The 14,818-nt window shown below is 42.1% G+C and overlaps 1 protein-coding gene across 2 annotated transcripts in view; it reads right to left on the reverse strand.

Annotated features, from left to right (window-relative positions):
• Positions 1–14,818, reverse strand: part of NDE1 (nudE neurodevelopment protein 1) — a 16,572-nt gene continuing 1,754 nt past the window's right edge. The window contains exons 1-9 of one of the 2 annotated variants that reach the window (XM_042827567.1): positions 13,786–13,873; positions 9,470–9,597; positions 8,937–9,090; positions 6,224–6,372; positions 5,756–5,892; positions 4,527–4,706; positions 3,349–3,440; positions 2,369–2,505; positions 1–1,256 (exon numbers count right to left, since the gene is read on the reverse strand). In XM_042827567.1, coding sequence (XP_042683501.1) covers positions 1,163–1,256; positions 2,369–2,505; positions 3,349–3,440; positions 4,527–4,706; positions 5,756–5,892; positions 6,224–6,372; positions 8,937–9,090; positions 9,470–9,555 — 1,029 coding nt within the window. In that variant the 5' untranslated portion in view covers positions 9,556–9,597; positions 13,786–13,873 and the 3' untranslated portion in view covers positions 1–1,162. Of the gene's footprint in view, positions 1,257–2,368; positions 2,506–3,348; positions 3,441–4,526; positions 4,707–5,755; positions 5,893–6,223; positions 6,373–8,936; positions 9,091–9,469; positions 9,598–13,785; positions 13,874–14,818 lie in introns of those variants that run through there. The other variant, XM_042827568.1, reaches the window with a different exon arrangement.

A 14,818-nucleotide genomic window follows, 5' to 3' on the forward strand; every position in this document is an offset into this window, starting at 1 on the left:
TTAGCGTTCAAAATAAGCTTTATTCTGCTCCCTAGTTAAGCCAACTTTGTAGACGGCTTGAATAATGGCAATGGCCTGTGGTTATTTTCTATTCCAGAGAAATAGATGCATCAGTAGTTGTTTTCACATTGAAAAAACAAAATAATTATGCATTGTCATGTAAATTTCTCCCTCTCTCCCCAGATATGAAAATGTTTAGCCATTACTGCTTTTGTAAGTGCAAGCTTATTTAATGTGTATTAATACTGTGAGGGTATTTCATTTTTAAAAAAAATGTAGTGTATTTCTGTAGGGGAAACACGCCAACTTAAAAAAAGAACTCACTATTCTGCTATACTTGGCCAGCAGAAAGAACTTTTCAAGCTAAAACCATTGCTAAATTAGTAACAGCTGAAACATTTCTCATTAAAGAGAAACAAAGATAAAATAAGATAAATTCACACATACCCAAGGCACAGTAATAAATGGAGGTCTGGAAAGTAGTAAAACCCACTTATTAATATGTTAGAACTAGAAACTCAAATCAACAGCCAGGCTTTATGGGCCACAATATAGCAAAAGTATATCTATAGGCTAACACAGGGCAAACTTCTCCACCACCTGGGATCTCCTGAGTACCATAAGTATTAAGCATTCCTCAACTTTTAACTGTTATCTGCTCTTTAAAGTAAATCATTGCTTACAAAGCTTCACCACCAGACAGAATTTCACATAGCGAGATTCTGGCCAGCAAGCAACCTACAAAGAACTGAGCAGTTTCTCCACAGAAATACACCTATCTCTACCTATAACCACTCCCCTAACTTTGGTGACAGCACCAGAAAGCCAGCACATCATGGGTGATTTTATTAACTGCAAAAGCCAAAACCTAGAGTTGCACTAGGAACCTGATGTAGGTAAAGGGACAAGAGCTTTAACTGGCAGTGTCAAAGCAGGAGTTATTCACAGCAATGAATATAGGAAGCAATTTTATGTCCTGTGCTGCTAGGCAACATTGCTTCATCACACTACCACACAACACAGCATAAAAGCCAGAAGGGCAAAGCCATAAGATGCCATTACCAGTAGTAGCTTCTTTTTCAGGGCTCACCTACTCTTACACTTCTGTCTGGTTGCCTATTGATATTCATATTATATGTACATAAGATTTCATTTTTCCTTTTCATAGCAGCATTTTAACAACACTTTGTGAAGGATGACTCATTGGTCCTGGAATATTTGAAGGTCTTGTTCCAAACTCCAGGCGTTTCACTAACCTGCAAATACAAAGCAGAATTTAGAGCATTTCTTGCTCAGTTTTACCATCTCAGTCACAGTAACTGGTCATTTACAAGAATGCAACACCAAGCCAGAGAAGCCAACAGATTAAAAAAACAAACAAACAAAACAATGGCCTGAATATCAAGTGAATCTGTTACTTAACTAGGCTAAGTTCTCTACTGTAAAACAAGGTTCCATTTCTCTCTGAGTAGTGACAGACTAGATTTTACAGGAGTTAGAATTTCAGTTCTTATGTTACAGTAATAGATGTGTAATTTCTTATAGGAATACACAAATGTATGGCCCTTGAGGCTTTCTTGTAGGTTTCTCCCCAGGCTGCAATAGTAAGTACTACATGGAACATTCTTTCCACATGACAACTTTGGGCACCAATTAACAGGACAAACGAGTATTCCCAGATCAAGGGTCTGGCTGAATAGTTGCATCTGCAGTAACTTGTACTATAAATACTGAGAAAACTTGGGAAAAACAAAACAAAAACAACCATCCAGTACAGGATTGGCATGGCTTATATATTGAACTCTAATTTGCAATAAACTTATACATTTCCCATGTGTTGGGAATGGGAGGAAAGAGATAACCAGCTCATTAGGTAATAGCTTTTGTCAGCTGCTCCCTGGAAATACGTCTTAGCAACTATAAAGAATTCAAATGAGTTGATTCATTATCTACTTCCCCCCATTCCTCCAGTTCTCATGTGGATAAAAATCCTAACTATAAGGGAATTTCCCATATGCCAAAATTTTGCTGATTGCTGATTCATCACTGCACAAGAACAAAGCATAAATCAAACAAAGCCAATAAGCATGAGCTTCCTCTGTTGTACTTGCTCACATTTAAACACTGATTTTACTATAAAGTGTTACGATTGCTTTGAATTTGATCTTGATCACAGCTAGTCTTCAGATTTCATCAGCAGAGATTACAATTTTTAATCTGGTCTGAAACATGGAAATCAATCTTGAATAACTAAGTTTCCTTCCCTTCAGAAACAGGTCTGACTCTACCAAAATAAAGAACAAACAAGAAACAAACATTACCAGTCAGAAAGTTCTCACTAAGGCAAAAAGTTTAGAATAGCACTAACCCTGTATCACACAGAGGCTGATGAGGACTCATGCGTGTTTCAAGGACATCTCTGTTCATGTACATGGACACTGTGGTTCTGTCTGGAGACTGGTCATACACAAAGTTTCGGCAGGAGGCAAGTTTGGACTCCAAAGCCTGAGGTAAAGATAGGTAATGTACAACGTCACAAGATGTAATTTTGACACAAAAATTGCACAGTGTGCAGAAAAAAGCAAGTGTGCAATTTTTAGTTTGTTTTAAAATGAGTCATCTAGTAGAGGAACCTGCAGATTCTTGACACCAGTGCTGTATACTACCTTGAACTATTTCCCTAAACTTACATCAGGTTGTGTATTGGGTGGTACCACAGATACCCTATTCTCTACCACAGGCTCCTTTCCTAAATGGTTCCACCTTCACCGCTAAGATAACTTCCTGCTGTATTCCACAAGTCAGCCTGTCAAGTCATACAAATACTTGTGCCAACACAAGAAGAACTGGAGCATGGGGGAAAAGGCAGGAGGAAGTTATGTGATAACTTTCCAGCATCAGCACTATTTTAAATGTCATTAGTTCATCAAGCCATTAGGTCCTACTTAAAACAACAACTGGAGTATTATTAAAAACTTTATCAGAAGCCACTGGACAGCAGGCATCAGCCTGCTTTCTCCTCTGCCCTCCAACAGAACAGATTCCCTCATCATTTACTCTTGCCAGTCTGTCTTTTTCTGCACATACTCTTTCAGAAGTGTGGAGAGGAAGAGAGATCAGGACTCCACACATGTAGAAGATCTCAGAAAAGCAGAGATGGGTCTTTGTTTCAGAGCTGTTCAGAAGTGTACAGAATCAAGGCCAAATTTCAAGGCCGCACTTAGCTAACTTGCTTGCTGAGATGGGCTTTCCAGTCTTGTCCGAGCAGCAGAGCAGATATTCAATCCTGGCTACATTTTCAGACAGCTCTTTCTTTCCAAGAACTTTGGCTATCAGGTAAACACTTACCCCTACTTTTCGCAGCAAGTCTCCCATGATGTTAAGTGCAGATATTCTGGCAGCAGGTGTGAGGGGGGTTGCACAGTAACTGTCCTCAAAACCTACAGGGCAGGTTAAATACATTACCCATTGTTTAAAAACAAACAGAGAAACAAACAGAAAACCCACTTTGACAAAATCAGAAGACTGCCTGGCATACAGAGCAGATGAAACATTAGTACCTTCACCTTTCTGTATTTGACCTTCAAATCCTTCACGTCCACTAGAAATATGAAGCACTGACTCCCTGAGATAGCTCAAGTTACTAAGTCCTAAACTGAAGTCTCTAAACAAGCCGTGGTTTAAATTTCTAGCTATTTGTTTTACCAGCCTGCTCTGCATCTCTATTACTGCGGCAGGACCAAAAGTGTGTTCTCAGAGAGGGCCATCATCTCATTTTACAATAAATCTTCCACTCTTTTTTCAATCTCTTTTCAATCTTTTTTGAGAGCTCTCCCCTACCAAATCAGGTTAAGAGCACCAAAGCCTACAATCAATCTTTGTTTGTGCTTAACTGTAATATTCAGTCACCAGCACGTGACAGTACATCTCCTTGTTGTAATCTCTGATACACAGCTAACACAAACTTCTGACTTTTTAAGTACTGAAGAGATAGGAGTCAGTGTTAGAAGGTCGGAATTTTTATTTTTAATGAGCATTGATTATTTCAGTAACTGATTCTATTAGCACAAAAGCAGAGATAGTAATTTAGTACAGCTAGCTAGGATGACTTGCCAGTGTACTACTGTTCCAAAGTAAAAGGAAGACTTCTCTCTAAGCATGTACCCTCACAGAGAAGCCTTTTCAAGAAATGTAGCATAAAAGATCATGCAGAAGTTTCCAAAATCTTCCCTGAATTAGCCCCGCATCTCCGAAACAGTTGGGAACAAATAATCAAGTCCTACTAGCTCACCTAGTCCCTTACAATCATTATTACTGGACAATCCACATCAAATGGAAACTAGCAGCCTATGAATAAGGCCCCAAACTTGCAGTCAGTGAATACTGAGATCACGGTGATTGGATTTAAGTGGATTTTACTGAAACACTCAGCTCTGCTCCTATTTTCCCATTTCTCACGTAGCCAGAATCTATGGTGAAAACAAGGGTATGACATTGCTTTGCTGTGCTTGTTCTCTGTCACACACCTCTCCTAAATGTCGCAGGGGTGGGTATGCTGATGTTGGGTGTTCGGTGCACGGAGGGAGTTGAAGGCAAAGATAAGGATGCTTGAACTGCAGTGTCTGTTCTTTCTGTTTCCAGGCTAGTTTGCATTGGTGTTTTGGGTTTCTCCTGTTTCTGCTGTACTGCAAGTTCTTGCCGTAGATCTGTGAGGAAAGCAGCAAGTCTTTAGAATCATTGTTCACTAAGATAAAAAGCATTTGAGAGAGTTTATTTTGCTCGTAAGATACTTCACCCCTACCAGCAGAACAAAATCATTTATCCTTGTAAAGACCACTCCAGGCATACACTCAAAATATGGATGAATACTTAAAGACTCTCTGGGATTGCAGCTCAAGTTGTTTTTATAGTATTTAGTTGAGTTGCTGTTATCCTGATTTAAGCTTCGTACCCTTTCACATGACTTTCTTTGAGGCAGTGAATTAATACTTTCAGATGTTACAGACTAGTAAGTGGAGGCACATCAAGACTGAAGTTCTGCAACTTGAAGTATCTTGGCTACATCCCATCCCAGTTCCCTACCAGGCTGAGATTCCTACCTACTGCACTGTTTCCCCTCCTTCCATATCAAGGAAGCATAGGCTATGGCCAAGTTGAAACCATCACCATCCAGCCCAGCAAGAGAACTCCTGTCCCATAGACTGACTGTAGCTAGTGTGAACCACTCAAGGTCACAGAATCTGAGCAGAGCTGGAAGTGTTTCTTCAGCTCCACATCTGTGCAGCCTCCTTCATTTTCTCATCCAGTCTTACTGACATGTTGAGGAACTAACACACAAGGCTAACTATCAAAGCTAACTGAAAGCCAGTCACAGCCCAACTGCTTTACCATTCTATCAGTGTTTCACTGACTACTCTTTTCACAGGCCAGGAAACAACGGAGGTTAATGGTTGCTAAAGAGGACCTTCACAGGTTACAGGAAGTCAGAAAGCACATGCCCTAGCAGGGCTGGCTCTTCTTAACACCTCAAGATCCCAAAGCGTTCCTACAGTTTAGAAGTCTAAAACAGACTCTAGCACCTGTAAATTCCTCTATACCAAGTTCAAGGACTGAGGCAGACAGAAGCATGGTGGGGCATGAAGCTTCAGCATTTCAGATGGCAGATTTAAAAGACACAAATATGAAAGTCAAACTAAGATAAACAGATTGTACTGAACAAGTACAGGAGGGGAGAACAGGGGATCTGCTGTCTCACCTCTAGCTTCATCTTTCAGACGTTGCATGGACTCCAGAAGGTTTTCTTTTTCATCCAGTTCACTCTCCAGAAAAGCATTTCTTTCAATAGCCTGGTTTAGACGCTGCTCAAAATCTTCAAGAGACATTATAGCAGCTCTGAAAGACAATACACAAGATTTTATTACCAGGAGTACAGAAACTCCCTCTCCCACAAGAGAAGGTAAAATCTTTTGGGTTAGGATTATTTTTTGTTTTAATTTTAGCTTTTTATTGAATATGAAATAGTGCAGTTGGAGTAACAGAAGGGAAAAAAAATCTCATTCATAATTTTTCTTGAATACTTTCATCACAACCATCAACAAGGTAAGCATTTGGCTCAGGTTAGTTCAGAGTGGCAGTGCTAAAAAGCCCAACATTACAGATTACACAGAGTCACCATATTTGCAGGACAGAACTGAGGTGAAAGAGAACATAGAAGACTGGTCACCTTTTTGTTCTTTCCAAGTCATCATTTGCTTGCTCAAGTTCTCGAATGTATTTCTGAAGTTGATCCTTAATAGCTTTCGTCTGTGCCAAGTCATCTTCCAGTGCAGAGATTTGCCTGTACCATTCTGAATTCTGCATTTTAAACTTTTCCTAGTCAAGGACAAATAAAACAGCCTATCAGGGACTTGGTATTGCCTTAGTCCCTTTAAAGGCAAAAAAAAAAGATCCTGTGAAATACTTAGAGAACAGTGATCTTACACACAGTAAAATATCAACAAAGCCAATTGCTCGCATATTTCTGGGCTGCCAATAGACAAGAGTTCTTATAACTCTTTATCAAATGATAGTGCTGGGGAACAGTTCCTGACATCCACAGCACGGAGCAGTTCCCTGCTCTCCCAGACAGCTCTCTCTTGCACTTCCCCATCTCTCCTCCATTTACAACGTATCATAATCTTACATGCAGACAACCTCTACCTTTTTCTGAGAAAAAGGCTTAAACAACAGCTTGTTGGTTTACTTGTTTTTTGTCTTGTTTTTGAGTGGGAAATTACACCAGCATGCCTGGGTCCTGCCCAGTACTATAGGTATCTCAACAGGCAAAGGATACAAAGCTCCCGGATCACACAGCATCCTACAATCTAAAAGTTTTTTTGTTCGTTTGTTTAAGAAAAGGGACAGCCAGAAGGGCCTTGCTGTTTTAAGAGGCAGGTGACAACTACAACACAGAGGCCCACAAATTAGCACCTCCTTGAGCAATAACATCAAGTAACACCACAGAAAGGATCTACGGGACCTGTGAGGCAAATACACTGGCCAGAGTGGAATTATCTGCAAAAGGCTGTCAGCCTGCCATCTGCTCTACCTGATTCTGTAGAATGGGATGAACATGTACACTTCACTCCAGGATGTCAGCACAAGACTAATTTCTGAGCCTTGGGAGCTCAGAAATTCATTAAGCAGAATGTGAGAAAGAAGATAATTCTTTCTTAGAATTGAGAATAAGTAAGAAATACTTAGGGAACTAAGCATCAAGAAAAAGAACACCCAAGTGCAACGCTTACATAGTATTACAGGAACAAGCAGGATTCTTCACTACTGCTGAGGTTTTATTAACCCAAAGCAGGTTCAAAGGTCTTGATTATAAAACATTTCAGGTGCAGCTATGCAACAAGCTTCAGAGATGAACCTAGAACAAACTGTCTTCCTTTACAGCATGCACATAAGGCACATATTTAGAAAAGACAACAATGGGGAAGAAGCTTAACTTCACCAGCACAAACCTCTCTCTAGTTATCACTTCCAGACATCAGGTGACAACAAAAGCATACACTCCACCACCTTGCTACTGGATGACTTCAACATGCCAGAGACTTTAAAGCTCCAAGACTGCTAGATAAGTAGCATTCCTGACATTCTTCTCTGTTTAGAATTCAACACACTTGAAGTCACCAAAAACAAATCCACACATTGGAACTTGAAAACCATGGCACATAGTCTATCATAACTGATAATCTGAAGAGAGCTGCTTTAGTGCATATAACACACAAACGAGGAGGAAGGAAGAGAAACCATTCTGAATTTATTAATTTCTACTTAGTTAAGTGTGGTGACATGTTGTCATAATTCCTGATCCCTGAAAACACAGGTGCACTTTGGCTTTAAGAGCTCCCACAAGCAGATTACTTTTAGCTAGCTTTTCAACGCTCTAAATAAGCCTTCAAAAGTATTATTTCCATTTATACTTAAGGAACTCCAGCTTCTAAGGAGTAGCAAGCACACACATCAAGCCGGTAAATTCAAAGCTACAACTTGTACAAGTTCACTTGTGTTAACCTAGATGTAGACACCAATCCTTGATGGGTTCAGTTAACATCACTGCTCAATAGCTTCATGAGTTTAATGCTTCGCTCTTGGATTGATTCAGATAAAAGACCAGAACTGCAAGGTTTGAGCCTTTGTTTTCAGCCAATTGTAATAAACCATCAGCTGACCTGACCATCAATAGAGCCTCTATTCCTTCACTGCAGGCTGTTACTGCAATCTTCAGGCTGCGTGAATAACCAATTGTTAAAATGCTCATTTCAAGCAGAATATGTTTTTATAAAATTATCCACTGTGAAAATTAAACAAGGTTTTCTGAAACATTTACTATCCACTTTTTAGAAGTTTTATGCCAGTTCCTACTATTTCCACTCCCGACTGCTTCAGCTCATTCATTGCCCTTTTCTCTCAGCTCTTACAGCAGAAGAAAGCAATCTATTCTCTCCTTAACCCAATGAACTGCAAGTTTTTGTTGAACTTCTCCTCACTCATCAGCTTCTATGGATTTACATGACAATGGGGAAAAGAACAGGCCAACACTCCATACAATAAGCAGAGTACTTAATATTGCTATGCCACTAATAGAGCAAGAACACCAGTCTGTCACCAGTGTGACAGAACAAATGCAGTTAAGTAAGGCACAGAGCTTTTAATGCCAAAAGGATTGTGGGAGGGAAGAAGTGTGGAAATCACTAAGTTGGGGCAGGGGAACAGAACATCTTTCTGGAATTAGATTTCCAGAAACAATAGCTGAGACACTGAAGTATTTAGAACTCTTTCAAGCAGATTACAGATGATTTTTTCTCAATTTTTCCAAGCTGAATCTGCACACATCAGTCTCATTCACCTTCATGCTTAGGATACATAGCTACTGTATCATCCTCTCTTACCTTAACGGACTCCAGTTCCATTCGCAAATGATTGTTTTCTGAAAGAAGGTCTCTGTTTCTGGACTCTGTTTGCTGCAATTGAGTTTCTAGTTCAGCTTCATATTCTCGGCTCCCTTCTTGGAATTCACGCAGTTCCTCCTGTGTATTCTCAGCACTAGAACACAGTTCCAGCAACAGAACTCACCTTAATGAATCAAAACAATTTCCGGATTTTGGAGAGGAAGAAAATACTACTTGCTAGCACAGAAAGCTCTATGCCCCTCTCCAACACACAGTCCTACTCAAAACCAGAGAAGGGATCAAAAGCAGCAGTGTCATGGCAGCACTAATAGTGAATTAGTAGCTCAAATAAGCACGAAGGATTCTGGGCTGATGCAGTCTATGCTGAAACCTGTGGTACTGCATTGCTACTGCTGCAACTCAACATAGCGCCACACAGGGAGGTAAAATCAAGGTAGTTCAGCTACTTGTCTTGGCATGCACTGCTTATACATCCTATCAAACAGCTTCAAGGAATGAAACCACTGCCTTACCATTGCTTGTATTTCATAGCCAACTCTTTCCAGTATCTGGTTTCCTCTTCGACGGAGCTGAAGCGATGTTCTTCTGAGTCTTCCATGGCAAGTCCGCAGAGTTTAAAACTCCTGTTTCATATTTTGCCCTGGAAAATTAAAGGATCAAGCATTAAGAACTAACGCAGTGAATTAACTCTATTTTTCATTGTACAGTGGTGCACCGCTCCTCCCACGAATGAGGTGCATATCTGGAGACCAAACTAAAGACCAGCCTCAACAGCACTCTGCTGGATATAATAAAAACGTGATAATCGCCACTGAATCACCACATTCTTTTCACCAGGTTTCCCAAGGCTACTGCACATCACTTTGTCAGAGGGAAGATGCTTGCTGTAGTCAACACAACACAGAGGGTCAAATGTCAAACTTCAGCTACAGCTGTGCAGAAGCACACAGAACACGGGTGAGAAAGAAGATATCTCAGACACACCTCCAAATTAACTTTGATTTCAACAGCCCTAGAGAAACACTGAATGAAAAACTTCAAAGAGACACCAAGAACGTACTCAGGATTCTAGTTTCCTCTGTTAACACCTGCATGAGCACCTAAGCTTTTTATGGATATACTTGCTAAATAAGAGAAAAAAAATTCTCACTACAGTAGACAAAACCACTTAAAACCTGAACTATCACAGTCCAGATATGGTTGATGGGCACAACATATCCGGATACCTCAGAGAGCCATGGGAGAAGGAAATTCCAGAAATTCCTAGGGAAAAGATAAGAGCTCCACAGAAGTTCCAGGGGGATAGCATCTGGTTAGACTAGATGTGCAGATAGATTGCAGCAACCCAGTGAGCAATTCAGACCAGCCAGCAGTCCTTGTGCAAGCATAAGCACAGGCACATGTCATAGTCCCAAAAACAAATGACACATACAAGAGCCATGTGGAAATCAAGCACCTTAAGTTGGTAACTCCTGCTTGAAGACTTAAGCAGATACTATAATGAAATGCCTTCTGATGTGCATACTGCACTCTAATAAACAGGTAACTAGCAAGTTACCTGTTTATAGGTACCACCTTTTTATATGAGGTAGTCCTGACAAGGGAGAAATATCAGTCCTAAAGCTCTGGATAATCTCCCATGGGCAACCCTAAGTGAGGCAAAGATTCCATTAGCATTACAAATTTAATGGAAACCTCAACAGATTAAGGACAGGGAGTCAGTCAGTTCATGCCAATGGCAGCTGTCTGAACTGTATCACTGAAATTTAAGGATAGAGAAAACAGTTCTTCCAGCTAATTCTACACTTATGGAAAAAAAAAAAATCAAAACCTATATTCACACTTTCTTCTCTGTAAAACCACCTGGTTTAGGCTCTCAATTATTTGGTGCCTTTCCCAAGACAAACATGTACTTGCCTCTACTGCAGAGGACAGCTTCAATATTTAAAGCAGTCTGGTTCCAATTCCAAATCCAATTCCTACATATCCAAGCAGAAGGAAAGCACAAGTTGTTTTCACAGCTTGTGATTTTTTCAGGAGCTTAATGAACAAAAAGTGGATGTCACAGGTAAGTGGGCTGGGTCCAAACATGTTGATGCACAGCATCAGCTCCAATCTCATAGATATAACACTATTTAGACTGGAAGCCAAAGGTGAGAAGTTATTGAATTTTAGTTTTAAAACCCCATTTCTTAGCATTGCTTAGATAAACCTAAATCTCTTCTTACTAACAAATGAAGAGCTTTCCAGCAAAAAGTCTCAAGGTTGCTGCTAGTTCTACATATTTTCAGAAGTACATGCTGCAGAGGGGAAAAAAGAAGAGGAAAATGAGTGTGTATAAGGAGGGATTTTCCAAAGAGTATCCTTGTCTTTTATGAAGAAAATTCAATCCAAGCACAATTAACATTCCTTACATAGGGCAGTTCACTATACATCTGTTCTATTTTTAAGTGAGCTAAAGGCTACTTTTGACATTAATGAGGATCTAACATATAAGGCACCACAGACACTCACCAGACATAGCAAATGATGTGTGAAGAAGATATTCTTTTCTAACAATGAAGGACAGGAGGTAAAGTCAGACAAAAAGAAGTGATGTAGGTGCAGTGAGAAATCAAGAAGGACTGGTTTCCATTGCTGTGGTCAAACCACTACATAAAAGAACAAGTCTGAGATCCTTTTGGATGCTTAATTCTCTTCACTCGTACAACAGGAAATTTCATTATTTAAAAAGAAGAGAATCCACCCAGGATATCCCTAACTTTGTTACATAAACAAAAATCTTTCAGAAGTCCCAATAAAGGATTCATTCTGACTTATGCAAGCATAATAATAAAACCATTACCTGTGTCAACAGAAAGAAATCAGACAAGGTGAAGAAGTGTAACATTTACTCCTGAAAGCTTTCAAACAACCCTTTGGAACCAAAAGGCCTGCAATCAAGAGACAGTGTTGGCTTGTATTTGGCTCTCAGGTTATAACACTGCACTTTGGAAAAAGCAAGAGAATGCATTAATCTGCATCTTATAACACATCACAAACAAAAGGATTTTAACTGAGCTATAAACATTACAGAAGGTACACAGAACCCAGTAATTTTCAGAGAAGTAGCAATTGATGTGCACAGCATCCTTGTAAGTGTGCCCTTGTTAAAAAAAAAAAAAAAAAAAAGATTAGGGACACCCTCACAATGTCAGCCATTAAGAATACATTGTTCCATGGCTACAATTACTAAAGACTGTTTACAAGTTAAAATTGGTCGTTAAACTGTAAACATAGGAAAGACTGGTAGACCTATACTTATTCTACAGAGAGGACACAACAAGGCAGAGATTGTTCCACCACCATTAGGTTTTCTCTCTGTACACCTGCACTGTATCCTACCTCAGAGGGATTTTCAAGTTTATCACAGATGAAAGATAGAAACTGAGAAATCTAAGTTTGGGGCGAGGTACTAAAGCTCCCCTATAAAAAAGGAAAAAAAAAAATCATAAATCTCTCCTAAAGAGCTATCGGAAAAGGTATGGCCTTGATTCCCATCCACCACTATCCTCTCTACTTGATTTTTAACAGCTTAAAGTCAGCATGTAAACTGACTGGAAATTAATTAATAAAACCAATTAGGAACTTTTCACTGCACAGACTCACTACAAAAAGGAAAGAATGTGTGCCTGCATGAAGAAAGTGTTACTAATATTCTGTTAGAGACAGGTAAATGGAGTAATAAAAAAAAAAAAAAAAAAAAAGCCAAACAAGAAGAGAAAGTCACAGGCTCCAGCATGCACTTGCTGGCTGCACCTTACTTGTTTTCACAAAGCCAGAAAAGACATCTGGGATGCCAGACTTCCTGCATGCAAGCAGCACAAGTGCTGGTCACAGACATTACAAAACCTCTACATCATACAGGAAGTGGAAGTGTTCAGGGGTGGGGAATGGAGTTTTACAATGAGAAAAACACTTCAGCATAATCGTTCCAGGAAGTTATTTCACATAAGTGACATCAGAAGTGCGTATTTCTTAGAGAAAAAAAAAGTCACACAACTAAAATTACTGAATAACCTTCTGTTTGGGAATCAGAGTCCTAAGATCACAAGAACCTCAGCTTAAAATCTGTTTCAGTCCCAGAATAAGGAACGCCAAAAAATCCTTGCATATCAAATAACTTTTCAGATAAGGGAACATTTTAACTCTGTGAATAACGTTGGCCATCTGTATAGCTCTGCCCGACTGCCAGAGTCAGAGCATATTCTACTTTAATGAGAAATGAAAGAGAGAAGAAAGACTAAGCAAAGGCAGGACCAAAACACCATCGTAAGCACTGCACGGCAGAGAAGAAGCTCAAAGAATCTAAGCCGGTTGCTCCTGGAAAGCAGCTTTCCCATCGCGCCGAGGGTCTCGTGCGGCATGGCCCCCTCTCCTTTTGTTCAAGCAGTACGAAAGAGAACCAGCGCGAGGGATAACGAGCTCAGGTCTCCCTCGGGCCGGGAGCCGCTCCACCGCAGCTCCGCTTCGCTCCATCTCCAACGCGTGCCCGATTCCCAAGGACACTCGGAAGTTCTCTCCAGGTCCGGAGACCTCGGTGCCAGCAACCGCAGTCTCGGGGCTCCCCGTTCCATTCCGAGCACGGAAGTGGCGCGGAGCCGAGCCGGCGAGCTGCGCTCCCACACTTCCCTCACAGCGGGGACCGCCGAAGCGTAGCGACGGAGCCCGGCGCGAGGGGACCGAAGGGAGGCAAGGTACCGCTCCTGCCTCCCACGGCCGCCCCTTTCCCGCAGGAATCCGCCCCAGGACAGCCTGCGCCCGACCGCCGCCCCCAGACCGCTCTCACCTCACGCGCAGCGCACCCCAATCCACCCGCGCCGCAACGGCCCGTCACAGCCGCCGCCGAACCCTACGCAGAGGTACACTGCGCTGTCACAGCGCGACCGGCCAGCCGCCTCCGCCGCCCCATTGGCTGCTGGTCACGTGCCCCGCGTCGCTCCGCCAATCAGCGGCTCGAGCAGCATTTGGGAACTTTTCGTTATTTTCAAACAGGGCCCGGGCTGATCCCGCCCCGCGGCACCCGGCCCCGCCGCGCCCCTCCCGCGAGAGCCGCGCCTTCCGGCTGGGGCGGCATCTACCGCCCTTCCACGCTGCTGTCATTTCAAACGTTTGTCGGTTTTCCCTAGAAATCCTCTAAAAGAGGAGAAGCTTCGCATCTGGGGTTGCTTTGTGACTCCGAAAAACGTTCTTCCGAAAAGGCAGCGTTCCTCCATTACATCCGTTTTTATGAGCCAGGAACGAGCCCCAGTCACTGCAGCCAGCATCGCAAGGACACAGCGCTCTGTGAAATATTACACCGCCTCAGGTGCACTGCGCCGTGAGCTCAGCGCTCGCAGGCCCAGGGCACCGCAGTGGGAGCCTGGCCAACAGCGGGCTGAGCGAAACCGGGGAACTCCGCGCCAGCCCTGCCCTGCTCCATTCCACGGCTGAGCCATGCGGAGCTTTCCCAAGTGCCCCAGCTGCGTTCCTACTCAGCAGCCCACAAACACCAGTCTCTGGGTGTGCCCGGTGTTTGTTTCCTGAGTCAAAACCAAAGCACGCTTGTGTACGGATAGGCTCCGACCCACGCATCCCTGCACACCCCACAGCACACTGTGCTAACTGCCAGAGCATGGGCACCCGTGCACAGTGCCTTGATCCCACCTCATTACTTCAGCAAGGCAACACTCGGCCTGGAGCAGAGCCTGACTCTGCAAAGCTGGCTGCACCTTGCTCTTACCGCTGCAGGGAACTGGGATGTAACCCAACGATGGATGCTTTTCTGGCAGAATGTTATCATAGGAGAAACCCATGCAGAGCTATCATAGCTTTAGTTGAAA

Source organism: Centrocercus urophasianus, unplaced genomic scaffold (genome assembly GCF_019232065.1).
Source record: "Centrocercus urophasianus isolate 14NV4802_14NV808 unplaced genomic scaffold, USGS_Curo_1.0 seq_29, whole genome shotgun sequence".
Taxonomy (NCBI): Eukaryota; Metazoa; Chordata; class Aves; order Galliformes; family Phasianidae; genus Centrocercus; species Centrocercus urophasianus.